This window comes from Populus trichocarpa, chromosome 6, assembly GCF_000002775.5.
Source record: "Populus trichocarpa isolate Nisqually-1 chromosome 6, P.trichocarpa_v4.1, whole genome shotgun sequence".
Taxonomy (NCBI): Eukaryota; Viridiplantae; Streptophyta; class Magnoliopsida; order Malpighiales; family Salicaceae; genus Populus; species Populus trichocarpa.
In genome coordinates this window covers 7,499,966-7,515,504 of record NC_037290.2, presented here as the reverse complement: position 1 = coordinate 7,515,504, position 15,539 = coordinate 7,499,966, and the positions used below count along the sequence as shown (strand labels likewise).

Here is a 15,539-nt window from a genome sequence, read left to right as displayed (position 1 = left end):
GTATGCCTTCTCTAAAATGAACTCGCTCTTGAACACTTTGAAATGTGATATCATTCATTCAAGGAATTAAGTGTTCCATGTCACGAACACCACACTTGTAGTATTATATTATTACAATTACAAATAAAACTATATCTCATCACTGTTTTACTCTGGAATATTCACAGTGCATCTGACAATAAATCGATGAATGAACTCTTGGATGATAAAAAAAAAATTGAACACACATTTAGAACTAGAATTGTATTTTCATATATTTATTGTAGTGTAATTACTCTCGTACCCATATATCTATCTTTTCTTGTACAATATAATTACTGCAAAACCCCAAGATCAACCTTTTTTTCCCCAAGGTCAAAGGGCATTTTAGGTTTTTTAATCTTGATTTTCTTGGAATTATCTCATGGGGTTAGGGGTGTTTTGGTTTTTCTATAATTCAAAAGAAAAAGTAACTGGTGTGTGCAGCAGAGTATGTGCAAGCAAGTGGGAGGCGCTCATACTCTTTGGCCAGCGCGTGCAGCGCCTTCCAATGGCTGTAGGTAGACTTCCGCAGTGGCGTCCAAAGCATTGCGCCACCTTCTACACCGTGGGTCAGCATGTGCTGGCCTCCATGGAATAGAGGAGCTCTGACGATAATTTTTCTCCTCCCCCCTCATTTCTCTCTCCTCCATCTTAAAAGGTGTGTCGGCCTTGCAAAGTGGTCCTCGATCATTTAATGTATTAAACTTGATTTATTTATTTTTCAATTTCATCCATTAACATTTGATTTTTTATGTTTTTTTCCCTCAAATCTGATCTTCATTCTTTTTATTCCTATTTATTTTGCTTTTAGATTTTATTTTCCAATTTAATCCTTGATCATTTGATTTTAACTTTTTTTTTTTATTGAATTTGATCCTTATTCTTATGATTGCAATTCCTTTTGATTTTGAGTTCTCTTCTTGAGTAATTTTTTTTTGTTGCAATTTCATCCTTTATTGTTTAATTTCATTGAATTTTCATATCATATTTGATGATTTTTTTTTTTATCATACTCTTAAAACCCAGTCATAGAGTCGACCCCCATCATGTCTCAGGTCACGGGCTAGGTTGAATAACCGGGGTTATAGGGTCAATTGTACTTTTTATTATGCAAGAAGTAAAAATGACATTAGTTTGATAAAAAAATAATGAAAAAAAAATAAAAAATCAATAGGTGTTGACATGATTTTTTCCTAACTAATCGCTTGATTTTTTATTTAGATAAAAAGTATTATTTTGATAAAAAAAGATAATGGAGAAAAATTCAATTATGATCCTTTTTTTATTGGTCTTTTTTCGTTTTGGATTATTTTTTAGATTATTTTTTTCCAGTTTCATCCATTTCCATTTCCGTTTTGATTTTGTTTTGTTTTTAATATTAAATATTGTACTCATTCTCTAGATTGTTAGTTTTTTTTATCCTTGGTTTTTTTTCTTTCAACCCCCCCCCCCCGACATTTTATTTCATTTCTTTTTTTTTTCCAGATTTAGTTCTCATTTTTTTAATTATTTTTTTTAATCCTTTTCTTGATTTGTTTTATCTTTCAATATTTTCCTTCAGTATTTTATTTTATTTGTTTTTTTATTCAATTTATGTTCTCATTATTTTAATTCATGTTTTTTTATCCTTTTTCTTTTTTTATTCTATTTTTTTTTATTAAATCCCTCATTATTTTCTTTCATTAAGTTTTATATCAGATTTGATTATTATTGTTTTGATTACTATTTTTTTTCTTTTTAGTTTTTTGTTGGTTAAGAATTTTGTTCAAGATTGTTTTTGGTATTCTATATGGTTATTTTGGTCTCATGACTAAAATTGCTAATTTTGAATATTAGCTTGATTTAAATTTAAATTTTTTTATTTCTTTAATTTCTTTATTTAATATTAGACTATCGAGCTTAGAGCTTTCTATATTTTTTCCCTTTCCTTTATCTGGAGTTATCTCAGATAACGAGCTAGTCAAGTTAACCCGAGTTCACTTAAGTTATCACCGTTTGAATATGTTTTATATGTTAGAAAAGAATTGACTCACCTCGCAGAGCGCAGGAAAAAAAATCTAGTAAGAAATTAAAAGAGAATGGGGTTTCACCTTGTAAAACCAGGTTCATCCTCTCATATTTCACTATTCATATTTGGTATACAAATCCCCTTTATTGGTCCCTCAAGTTTTGTATTTCTTTTCATTTGGTCATCGAGCTTTTTTTCTTTTCAATTTAGTCCTTTAAAGTTATGCCTTATTTGTTTTTTTTTTTGTTTTTTTTAGGTTGTGTTTTACCGTGCTTCTAAGCTATCAAAATAATTTTTTTCCCATGGTGAAATGAAGTGTTGATTTTGCATGACAAAGTTTTTAATTATTATGAAAAATCAAATTAAAAAAATGAGGATCAAAATTGATATTGACAAAAACTAACAACCTGTTTCCCATGTGTATTGTTCAAGGTGTGTAAATCTACACTTTGGTCCCTCAATTTTAAATGTTATGATATTTGGTCTTTTTTTTTTTATCTTTTGTTTACGCCCCAAACTTTACTTTTTTATGCTACAACCCCTTGATCTTGAAAAAGGAGATAAAATGTTAGCGGAAGTTTCGAGGAGAGAAAAAGCTCTCAGGTAGCCGAATTCTGACCAACAATGGCTTTGATTTTATTGTCTATGGATTCATCTTTGAGAGGGAAACTTGATGGAGGTACTTTCCACTTTTGATGATGCTAAAGAAAGTATATCACAATTCAGAAAAGTTTTTTAAATTAAATTAATAATTTTTTTTAATATTTTTTGGGTTGATTAGAATGTGTTTTGTTGTTAGAAACAATGTTATAAAGATTCAATGGATTTTTATTCTTATGTTTTTATCTGAAAAAATAGTTGAATTCTAGTTTTGGAGTCCAAAATCTTTAACCCTGATTTCTCTATCAGGTGCGAAATCTCTAGTGACCAGAAAACATAACAGTGGATGACATGTCATATGAACAAGTAAGCGACATGTCATCCATCTTTTTTTTTTTAAGAAAATAATAAGGGTGGACGACGTGTGGTTTTCCTTTTAAGAAAAAAATCAGGAGAGTGAGCTTGGGCTTTTAGGCCCGTGTGTGCCAGAGTTTAAATTTGGGCTAGGCATGCGAGCCCATTCTTCCAATCCACGCGTGTTGGCCCTTCAATTGTTTTTTTTTATATATATATATTTTCACACTTTATAATCTTGATTCTTTTTGAATGAATTTAATTGAATGATGTTTAAATAATAATTCAATTATGCTATTATTTTTAAATTATTTTAGCATTTTTTATGGTATTATTAACAATTGTTTTTTAAATGATTATATATGAATCTAATATGCATAATTTTCTAACTGTGGATACTATTTGTTTTTTGTTTTTTTTTGTCTATATTTTATTGACTTTACTACATTTTATTATTTTTCCATATTCTTAAAACACATGAGTCAAAATTATTAATTCATTATGTTTTTTTTTATTAAAACTTTTTTGAGATTAATATAATTGTTTTATTAAAAAAACCAAAATTATGATAAAGAAATTATTAAAAACAAGTACGCATTAAAAAAGGAAAGTGGTTTTAATTAAAGGATACCCTTTTTATACTTATTTCAAATCATTAAATATATTTTTGAATGTTGGTTTTAGTTGCTTTAAATTTTATACAATAAAAAACAAACCTAAAAAAGATATGGTTTTATTTTGTTAAAAAAATACATCAATAATTTTTTTTATAACAACAATTAAATTTTTTTTGTAAAATTTAAACGATTACCTTTCTTATGAAAATATATTTTTATTTTTATATAATTAAATAAAAATAATTGAAGAGAGCTTAATATTAATAAATTAAATATCTTAAAATACATTTTATTCTCCACTTCTGACCTTAGTCCCTGACTAGCGTTAATAATTATTTTTAAACTTATTGGTTTATATAGTTTTCAATTTATTTTATTTAATATACATATAAAGTTTTTTATAATGCTAAGCATTGATAATTCATTTGTATTCTTCTTTTATGTTAAAAATCAACCTGAAATCTTATGTGTGGTTAATGTTTGGGAGTGTGGTTATTATTAATAAATTAAATATCTTAAAGTACATTTTATTCTCCACTTCTGACTTTAGTCCCTGACTAGCGTTAATAATTATTTTTAAACTTATTGGTTTATATAGTTTTCAATTTATTTTATTTAATATACATATAAATTTTTTTATAACGCTAAATAATGCATTGATAATTCATTCGTATTCTTTTTTTATGTTAAAAATCAACCTGAAATCTTATGTGTGGTTAGTGTTTAGGAGTGTGATTATGGTTGCTTTTCAAATAATTTTTCGTGTCAAAATGTATTAAAATAATATATTTTTATTTTTAAAAAATTATTTTTAAAATCAGTATATCAAAACAATTTAAAACATAAAAAAAAATAAAAATTAATTTTTTACAAACAAACACTTAATTTTTTTGGAAACACGGTGCCAAATCTAGAGCTAGATATGGGTTGCAGAAATCGATTTGGCAGGCATTTGTGGCCTTGTGTGATCTTGTGGCCTAGTTTTAAGCACAAGAAGCTCTACTTCCAGAATGGCCTTGTGTTATTATGAAGTTATTTTTGTAAGCCAAAAAAATTGAACAATTTAATTTAAGTTCCACTCTTTGATCCCATTGGTTCAACTCATGATATTTATATTGTAAACAGCACCAAATGATTTTTTCTTCACTTGTGCCGACACTATCATCCCACCCCACTCATTATGTATTATTACTAGGTTATTTCCCATGTTCTCACTACGACTTGTACTATTTTTTTATATAAAAAAATAATATTTAAATTATAAAAAACCTTTTGATATTATTTTTAAATTTGGTATAATACTTCAAATTTTGAAACTCTTTATCCAACTATTTTCTTAGCATGAATTTTAAATTAAATAGTGTAAAAATTATTTTAATGTGACCTTATCAATTAGGCAAGTTCAAAGAAAAAAAAAAGTCAAGTTAACCCTAGTTAACTCGTCAAATTAACAATTCAAATTATGAATTTCATTGGGTTAAATTAATTTTTTTATTTTATTATATAATAAAAATTTCAAAATTTTATTTATAATCAATTCAATACTAAAATATAAAATTTAATAAAAATATAATATTAAATGATAAAATTATAAACAATTAAACCAACCTCACACCATTTAGTTCTTTTGTTAATAAGCTTATACAATATAATGTTTATTTGGAAAATACAAAAAATGACTAAATAAGGAGTTGTTTTGTAATTTAGCACGTTAACAAAAAACAAAATTAGAAAAATAATATAGTCCATAAAATATTTAGATAAATAACACAGTTTGATGAGTTGCATTTCTTATCTATAACTCGTAAAAAAAGGTGGTCAAGGCAGATTTCCAACTTCTCATTCCCTGCCACGAAAACCAACCAAACAATTCCCAATTTAAAAACACAATTTACAATTCATCAAAATTAACAATTCATAATTAAACATAATGAAAATTCACATTATATTTAATTTAGACTAAATTTATAATTCTTATAACCTTAAAGCATATAATTTAGCAACATTTAAAAATCATACTAGCTTGTGGACAACTCTCAAGCACTCGTGAATAGGTCTAGAGCGTTTATGAAAAACTTTTATGGTGTCGAAAGAGTAACTCCTATAATTCTATTAATTACCTTTTAGATCCATCTTAAAAAAAGAGACATATATAAAAAGAAGAGAGAAAAAATAAAATTCATAAACCACCAAAAGTGATAATAATTTCTCTATCTTATTTGTATTTTTTTAAAGTGGGCTAAAAGAATAGCTAATATAAGTGTTAAAGAACCATCTCAACCCAATAGCTTAACCTGTTAGGTGAGGTCCCAAGATATGATTTATATTATTCTCTAACACACTCCCTCAAGTGAAAGCCTTTTGGGTTTGAAACTTGCACAGATCCACTTTACCTTGTGCTTAATTTTTATCAAATAAATGAGAATGGTGAGATTCGAACTCGTGACCGCTTGGTCATTAAGGCTCTGATACCATGTCAAAGAGCCATCTCAACCCAATAACTTAAGCTGTTAGATGAGGTTCCAAAATATAATTTATATTATTCTCTAATAATAAAATCACTAGTTATCCCCAAAGTATTATAAAATTTCTCAAAGCTCGTGAACGGGTCTAGAACATTCATGTACAAGCCTGAAATGTTTATAAATAAGCCTACATCATCTCAACTTATCCAAATTGAGAACAGACTTGTCGTGTAAGGATCAACATTAAAATTACCTCAGCCTATAGACGGGTTTGGAATGCTAATGTACAAGTCTAGGTCACTCTTGGACTAATCTGTCTCCCTATCCCAAAACCAATTCACATGCAAACGGTTATTCTATAGATCTGAATTTTTTTTTTATTATTATTGAAAGTATATAGTCAATAACGTACCGTGGCTGCAGTCTTGTCTTGTCTTGTTTTTTAAACTTGCTATCGGGGTTGTGATGGATTGGATTCTTATTTCCATGATGAACGGCACTGTGTTTTAATTTATTCTTGATTTAAAGTTTGCTTTAAACCTACAAATCATCCATGTTTCGACACAGAACTAATGGTTGCTGACAATTTACTTTGGGAAAAAAATCACAATTCTTGCTTAGAAAATAGAAAGGGAGACAACAAGGGGATTATAAAATTTCTCAAGCTCGTGGACAAGTTAGAGTGTTCATGAACAAATCTGAAATGTTTATGATGGACCTACATCATTTTAATTTATCCAAATTAAGGATAGGCATGTAACGCTCGTGTAAGAATCAATATTAAAATTCCCTCGACCGACGGGTTTGGAACGCTCATGGACTAGTCTAGATTACTGTAAGGATGAATCTATCTCCCTAACTACATGTCTCTATTTACAATAAACAATCTTATCTTATGCTAAGAGCGCTTTGAGATGCCCGATATTCCTAACTTTTTAAAGTCCATCACAATACAAATTAAACATATTGTTGACCAGCGTATATTCTATCTCATCAACTCCTTCACAAATATCGACCGCTACTCTTGAAGCCTTCCGTAACAAGTAATACATTTAATAAATACAACAAAAAATAATTAGCCCTCAACATTATCAATATTTGTTAAATGTAATAAACCAACGCGTTATGGACAAACACATCTCATATAGGCGTCCAGATCAATTGCGGATGTAGCTCCACAAATATCCAATTTATCCTGGCATCCCATGTGATGATGGGTGATGGCGGCGGCGGCGAAAAATGTAAGTGAGACCCGCGGGTAGAGAGAGAGAGAGAGAAAGAGACTTGTACATCCCGATAAAGAGAGAGAGAGAGGAGAGATGGTGTCACGGTGACAGTGTTGGTGTTTTGTGGTGGAGAGGGAGAAGGGTGTGAGTAGTGATAGGTCGTGGGTGGTGGCTGAGGATGAGAAGAAAAGAGAAAATACAGAAAGACCGGTTTATTTACTGAAAAATAGTTTTTTTTTGGAAAGTGAATTTCAAGAAAATATTTTTCGATGTTTGGTAGTGTAATGAAAAATAAGTTGGAAAACACTTTCCAGTGTTTGGTTATGTCATGGAAAATCAGCTGAAAAATAATTTATTAATGTTTTATTTTTCTCATGTTTATTAAAATAATGAGGAACAAATCTTACAAATTAAAAAGTTGAATGAGAATGAAATTGAAAAAAAATATAATTTCATAAATTATCTCAAATAAAATAAATAATAATCAAAATAATAGAGATCAAATCTAAAAAATTAAAAAAAATAAAAGGTGAATAAATTAAAATAATAATAATTAACATTTCATAAATTATTTCAAATAAAATAAGTAACAATCAAAAAAATGAGGACCAAATTTGATAGATAAAAAATTTCAATAAAAAAATGATAAGAAAAAAACAAATAGCAATTATAAAAATAAGAACCAAAATTAATATAAAAATTAAATTTTAAGAGATGAAATTGAAAAATAAATATTCAAAATAAATTATATATAGCAATCAAAAGTTTGAGGATCAAATTTGATATAATCAGCAAATAATGACATTTCTAAATTTTTCACAACTTCCGGAAAGTGTTTTCCGCCAAATTTTTCAGGAAAACACTTTCCTGAAAACCAAGCCAAATTTTCCTTTGACTGGAAAGTGTTTTCCGTTGATCAACTTTTCTAATGACAAACAAACACATGAAAGTTTGGAAAGTGTTTTCCGTTGATCAACTTTTCTAATGACAAACAAACACATGAAAGTTTGGAAAGTGGTTTCCCGGAAACCACTTTCCGGAAAACAAATCAGCCAAAAGGAAAAATATTTTCCTGGAAACCAAACCAAATTTTTCTTTGACTGGAAAATGTTTTCCGTTGATCGGAAAGTATTTCCGTTGACTGGAAAGTGTTTTTCGTTGACCGGAAAGTGTTTTCTGTTGATCAACTTTTCTAATGACAAATAAACACAGGAAAGTTTGGAAAGTGGTTTCCCGGAAAGTGAATTCCGGGAAACAAACATCGCCATGTGTTATTTCCATATATATATATATATATATATATATATATAGACTGTATTATTTTTTCAATTTTTTTTTGTTACCGTGCTAAATTAAAAAAAAATCCTAATTATTATCCTCAACATCAGCCAACTTTATCATTAACCATCAATTCCAATTATTATACGCTGTGAAGACCCAGATTCTAAAAACTTGAGCACTATATGCAATGGCACTCAGCAGGCTCTAGAAAGCCACATATTCAAAACTATAGGTTATAGCAAGAACCCATACAAGATTGATGGCCAGCTCGATATGTAATGAATGACACCTTTTCCTTCGAAGGCAAAGCTACCAAGCTAAATAGGGCCAGCCCTAAATCTGTAATGGAAAAAAACACTCCGAGAATGGCTACTTTCGTTAGGGATTCTGGATGAAGTAGTACAGTTTGTAAGAGGAAGGAATTGCTGTAAAAGTATATACATTATATTTACCACAATTTCTATTCCCTAATAAAGTGTTACGTTTCCCTCACACAATGAGAAATGTTTCAGTGGCATATGCATTACTAAGCTCTGCCATTATCATTCCAAATCTGAGTGGCTATTTTTCAACCAGATTGTGGCAATCACCATCTTGGAAAAATAGTTCAAAATTACATTAAAAGGAAAGAATGGGTTCAAGTTGTACAAGTAAAGTGATGGGAAAGAAATAACATCAAAATCTTCTCATGATATCACAGCAGCAGAAACTACTTTTTCAAGGAGCAGTATGTGTCGGTAACAAGTGAAGACAATGCACAGTTCATTTTCCTCTCAATCAATGAGAAGACGGTGAAAAAAATCTACCTACACCAGGACAAACATCTGTCCCAAAAACAAGCTACAAATACCCCACTTGCTCAGTACTCGTAACTTGTGAGTCTCTCAAATTGATCAAATACACTTAGCTTAAGCTATAAAAAAGGCTTGGAAAGAAAAAAAAAAGGCTTGGAGCAATAGTAACAAGAGGCAAGTGAGACCAAATTCTTTTTTCATAAACTGTGAAAGATATAGTGGAAATGGAGGAGGGAGAAGAAGATGTGAAGGTGGGTGCAAATAGGTATGGAGAGGGGCAACCCATAGGAACAGCTGCTCAAACCCAACATGGCAAGGACTACACAGAGCCACCTCCAGCACCACTTTATCAGCCTGGGGAGTGGTTATCATGGTCTTTTTACAGGGCAGGCATTGCTGAATTTGTTGCCACTTTTTTGTTCCTTTACATCACAGTTCTAACTGTCATGGGGGTGGCAAGATCCAGCACCAAGTGTTCCACGGTTGGCATTCAGGGTATTGCTTGGGCTTTTGGTGGGATGATTTTTGTTCTTGTCTATTGTACTGCTGGCATTTCAGGTACTGCTCTTCTAACCATAGTTGTTATCTGATAAGTTATGGATTACATGATGATGTTTAATCATCAACGTGGTTGGGAATAATAGCTTCACGTTGTTGTTGTGATGCAGGGGGTCACATCAACCCAGCTGTGACTTTCGGGCTGTTGTTGGCAAGGAAGCTGACATTGACAAGGGCAGTGTTTTACATGATAATGCAGTGTCTTGGAGCAATATGTGGTGCTGGTGTTGTAAAAGGTTTCCAAAAGAGCCCGTACGAGATACTTGGTGGAGGTGCAAACACTGTCAGTACAGGATACAGCAAGGGCAGTGGACTTGGCGTTGAGATTCTTGGCACCTTTGTACTTGTCTACACCGTCTTCTCTGCCACTGATGCCAAGCGTAGTGCCAGAGACTCCCATGTTCCTGTAAGTAAAAATAAATGTTATTTTTTTTCCTTGATGTCTTTTTATCATTGAAATTGATTTCCAAAATGCTACATTTGGATGGTCAGGTCCTGGCACCACTACCTATTGGATTTGCAGTGTTCTTGGTTCACTTGGCAACCATTCCTATTACAGGCACCGGTATTAACCCAGCCAGAAGTCTTGGTGCAGCCCTCATCTACAACAAGGACAAAGCTTGGGATGATCATGTAAGCCTCTCACACGTTATTTTAGTCCCTACAATTCATCTTGGTAAGGCCTTCGGAAAACATTAGCAGCGTTTAATTCTTTTTTGGTGCAGTGGATATTCTGGGTAGGACCATTCATTGGAGCGGCACTTGCATCCTTGTACCATCAGATAGTGATCAGGGCCATCCCTTTCAAATCCAAATGATGCATGACAGAAAACAAGGTTCTTTAGAGTTCCCGATCAAAATATATCTGAAATAATCCTGATCATTATTCTGCTATTAAGGGATCTAGTTATTTATTTTTCGTCCCTCATTTTAGCATGTAGATGGTGAAGAAAGAAATGTTATAGCTTATGGTAGTGGTGGTTCCATTTATGTAAATTACTCACTCACCAGGTTACCAGAATTACACGTTCGAAATTATGGAGTTTGGCTCTCAATTGTGTCTGAGTCTACTCCTTTGGAAGTGTCCTATCTACTCTAAATAAATTGTTTCCTGGAATGGATTTATCTACAGGTGACGGGATTTTATAGTGACTATTGGGAAACATCAGACGGTGTGAGGTGTTGCAGAAAGGTGAATATCACAAGCACGCAAGCAATAAACATGGACTTCAAACTGAAATGATTTGAATGAAATATTAAGTATGATTTCTAAACTTAGACAGGTAGTATGGAAATGGACTCCATCTTCAATAATTGATGTCAAGTTAAACTCAAGAGTAACATGGCATGCCAATGAACAAGAAACGAGTATCAAGAAGGTGAATTTCTAGGATCACAGACACAAAATAAATATATACAAGGCCACAATAACTTCCATTTATCTACAGACAGAAGGATCCTAGCTTAAACCCCCAAAGAATAAGCTTAAACAATTTAATGACATGTGCCAAGTAGAATGAAGAAAAATCGATGTGAAGATGGTTGCATGAATTGCCCACAAGAGATGCAATAATGACACATGGACTAGACAAACAAAAGGTAAAACAAAAAGAGATAAGGTTAGAACACTGTCATTCCCAGTTGCGTATTTCAGTTGGGCTTTCATACAAGAGACTGCTGAAGCGATATATAAACAACATGAGACTCCTTCATTTGCAACTTTTCCAGCTCACTTGTCGCTGCACCAATTACAAGCAGTTCATAGACAGCAATCACTCGAGAGTTGAGTATGAAGCGTTCATTTCACCAGAAGACTTGAGCTGGCCTCGCCATTGTTGTGCTGCTTCAAAGCTCAATTAAAGAAAACGAAAAGAAATTAAACGCTGTCCATAGAATTCAGTTCAATCAAGTTTTATCTGAATTCTTGTGTCTACAATGATCTTACATGCTGAACTTCAATTGAACTTTTTTCTCAAAATAAACAAATAATTACATATAATAGAAAACCGTACAACCAAACAAACCATTCAATCATCTTTCGCATTGCTGCCATCATCACCACCCCCTCCCTCACCTTTAAAATTGACAATTTTACTTTTAATTTCAGCATGCAAGCTTTTATTAATTTTTAACATCGAAAGTAATCAGCAATTTATGGAACACCCATTAACACAAATTCACAATCAAACCTTACTACGTAGAAAAGTCCAAACAATAAAAGAACAAACATGGACAATGAATATAATATTAGAAACATAAAACCTAACAAAAACTCAGAAAAGTCCATAACAGAGGATAGATATTGATGCAAGAAAAAGCTATAAAAACATAAACAGCACAATAATTTTAATGAGCTAAAGGGTTATAGATGTTAACTTTGAATTTGTAATTTATTTCTAAATAAAACTAATGAAGTTTACCTCCTTATAAGTTTATAAGACCTATAAATAGGTCATGAAACCCTTTTTATTAGGAAATAACTAAAAATTTGAAAGCATCTAGAAAATTAAAATAAAAACATGAATTAAACAACAAAATAAAAAAAATCTAGGAAAAATAATAAAATTAACCCAAATAGCACCATTTGAGCCATTTGATAAGTGATGCAATGACTTTCCAAATTAAAGATGTTTTGGAAAAATCTGAGAAAATCTGAGTCCGATCAGACGGTTAGATCTTTTGATATCTTTGTTTTAAGCTGTTAACTAAGTCTGGCATGACTATATTTTTTTTAGGCTCACTAGTCCATACAAGTATCTATTAGGCCATCAAGATAGTCTGCCTAAGTCAAATCCCCATATATTTATGTTACATCCTTATCTAAATGTTCATAAATTTTAATTTTTACAAGCTCAACTGTATCAATACAACCGATAATTTCTCTATCAATGAGATCAAAATGAGACTATATTTTTTTTAAAAAATTGCATCAAAATTAATGATTCATTATCTTTTTTTATTAAAAAATATTTTTGAGATTATGATAATTTCTTTGTTTTAAAACATAACTTTTGATAAAAAAAACATTATTAGAAAAAGTACACATTAATAAGGGGGAAATGGTTTTAATTGAAGGGATACCCTTTTTATACTTATTTCAAATCATTTTTTTTTAATATCGGTTTTAATTTCTTTAAGCTTTTATACAATAAAAAATATCTAAGAAAGGATGTGTTTTTTTTTTAGAAATACATTAATAAAAAAATAATTTATAACGACAATTATATTTTTTTTGTAAAATGTAAATGATTATGTTTTTTTTAAAGAAAATATATTTTATTTTCATATAATTAAATAAAAAACATTTGAAGATAATTCCACAAGATCATATATATATATATATATAATTTAATTGATTAAAAACAATTCAAGCTATGGAATCGAGTTTGAAGAATTAGAAGATATCCTACCCCATTTTATTGCCAAATTCAGGGACTAAAATGCACGGGCAAGGAAAGGTTCAACTCTCGTTGTTTTGATCCATCAATTTAATTTTTTTTCTTTAATTTAATCCATTCACTTTGCCTTAATTTAGGATTTAACTTGGTAGTTTATTTTATTGCCTTGATATAGAGATCTTGCAATATCGAGGGAAATTTCCAGTGCTCGATTAAGGCTTGATTTAAAAAAAATAATAATTTCAGCTAATTTAAAACAATTTAGTTTTAAGGGACTAAATTTAAAAATATAATAAATATGAGGAACGAGGTAAACTAGCAGGACAATTTGGTAGCGTGTGTAATGCACGCACTAGCATTTGGGATGCTTCCGCGGTTTTTGAATTGTGTGTGAGACGTCATGCAACGGTCAAACACTGCCTTCCATGTGTTGTTGGAAGCATCATAGTGTCTTCTTCCTTTTGGGTGGGACATGATGGCAAGTGTGGTACGGTTTATATCGATGATATATTTTTTTCTCTTCTCTCTTTCACTTGAAATTCGTGCTAGCCTTTTAAAATTTTAGAGTTGTCTTCTTATTTATTAAGATTCCAACTACGGTCCTTATTCTTTTGATTTTTAATTTTTATTCTTTGCCCTTTTGTAAAATCTCAATTTTCATGATTGAATTCAAATTTCTGATATACTATTTTTTTCCAATTTCATCCTCATTCTTTTAATTATATTTTTGGGATTCTTTTGTTAAATTAATTTTTCTTTTCAATTTCACTCTTTAATAAAAAAAAATATTAGTTATCCTAGGTCACAGTTTTAAAAAGTAAATACAAATTGATATATTTTTTTAAAATTGGTTTTGGATTTATTTTCTTTTTGATTTTATCATTAGACGAAATAGGCTTTGTGATTTTATTTGTTTTATTTTCTATTGGATTATCTCAATCCAATAACCTAGGCTATGAGGTTGTCGGGTTAACCCAGATTGGTTTGGGCCTTTTTATGGGGTCACTTTTTATTTTTCTTAAAAAAATTTTAATCTTTTTTTATTCTAGCCTTCAAATTTTTGTTTTCTTTGAGATTAATCTTCATCATTTTTCATGTTTTGAATTTTTTATGGGTTATCCTATTAGTATAACTCAGGTCGCGGGGTTTGGTCGTCTTGATTTTGATTTATTTTGTTAGGTCCTTTATGTTTGTTTATTTTTTTATCCGGTTTTTCATCCGTTTACATTTACTTGGAAATTAGGTTTTGTGATTTTTTTTTCTCATTTGCTCTATATTGGGTTATCTCGCTCTTATTACCCGGGTTACAAGTTTGTTATGCGGGTTACAAGTTTGTTATGCTAACTCGAGTTAATTCGGGTCGGTTTTTTTTGTTTTTGTCTTTTTGACCCAATTTTGTCCTTCTATATTTAGTTGGCTAGGAATTGTGCTACATAGTTTTTTTCCTTTTGAAAAACAATTTATTTTTAGGTTATTGTAATCATATATATTTAGTTGGCTTGTAATCATATATATTTAGTTGGCTAGGAATTGTGCTACATAGTTTTTTTCCTTTTGAAAAACATATTTTTTAGGTTATTGTAATCGTATATATTTAGTTGGCTAGGAATTGTGCTGCATAGTTTTTTTCCTTTTGAAAAACAATTTTTTTTAGGTTATTGTAATCATATACATTTTTTTAATTTAGTCAATTTGGTGTCATTGCCTATTTTTTTTTATCATATAATTAAAATAAAACAAACTTATTTGATCCAATCAGGTCTATGATTCAAGTCGTGAATTTTTTTTTTTTAGAATGTGTTTATGACACCTAAACATTATTTTTTTATATAAAAAAAATCTAGGCCACTTTGTAGCACGGGTCCACATATCTAGTAAGCTTCTACAATATAATATTTAGTTGGAAAATACATATGAACCACTAATCAATATCCTCAACATCAACAACTTTATCATTAACCATCAATTCTAATTATTAGACGCTTTGAAAACCCAAATTCTAAATAATCAAAAGCCACAATATGAAATGACACTCAACATACTCCAAAAAGCCACATATTCAAAACCCTAGGTTACAAGAAGAAATCATACAAAATTGATTGATGACACCTTTTCCTTTGGATACAAAGCAACCTAGCTAAATAGGGATGCTTTTCAGATGAGAGATATCTAGGTTACAGAAATGAATCAATTGTTCTCATAAGTTGAGGTGTGAGA

At 30.3% G+C, this 15,539-nt stretch overlaps 1 protein-coding gene across 1 annotated transcript; it reads left to right on the top strand.

The window, feature by feature from the left end:
• Positions 1-9,440: 9,440 nt before the first annotated feature.
• Positions 9,441-11,055, top strand: LOC7487304 (aquaporin PIP1-2). The gene is made up of 4 exons (XM_002309090.4): positions 9,441-9,924; positions 10,035-10,330; positions 10,417-10,557; positions 10,650-11,055. Exons 1-4 carry the CDS (start codon positions 9,591-9,593, stop codon positions 10,740-10,742), a joined length of 864 nt encoding a protein of 287 aa, XP_002309126.1. The 5' UTR covers positions 9,441-9,590; the 3' UTR covers positions 10,743-11,055.
• The last annotated feature ends 4,484 nt before the right edge of the window (positions 11,056-15,539 follow it).

Bases quoted from the DNA above. Each gene is read 5' to 3' on its own strand.
- LOC7487304 (XM_002309090.4), top strand. From the start codon at position 9,591: ATGGAGGAGGGAGAAGAAGATGTGAAGGTGGGTGCAAATAGGTATGGA. The intron at 10,331-10,416 runs GTAAGTAAAAAT...TTGGATGGTCAG, and splicing joins CCAGAGACTCCCATGTTCCT to GTCCTGGCACCACTACCTAT. The intron at 10,558-10,649 runs GTAAGCCTCTCA...TTTTTGGTGCAG, and splicing joins ACAAAGCTTGGGATGATCAT to TGGATATTCTGGGTAGGACC.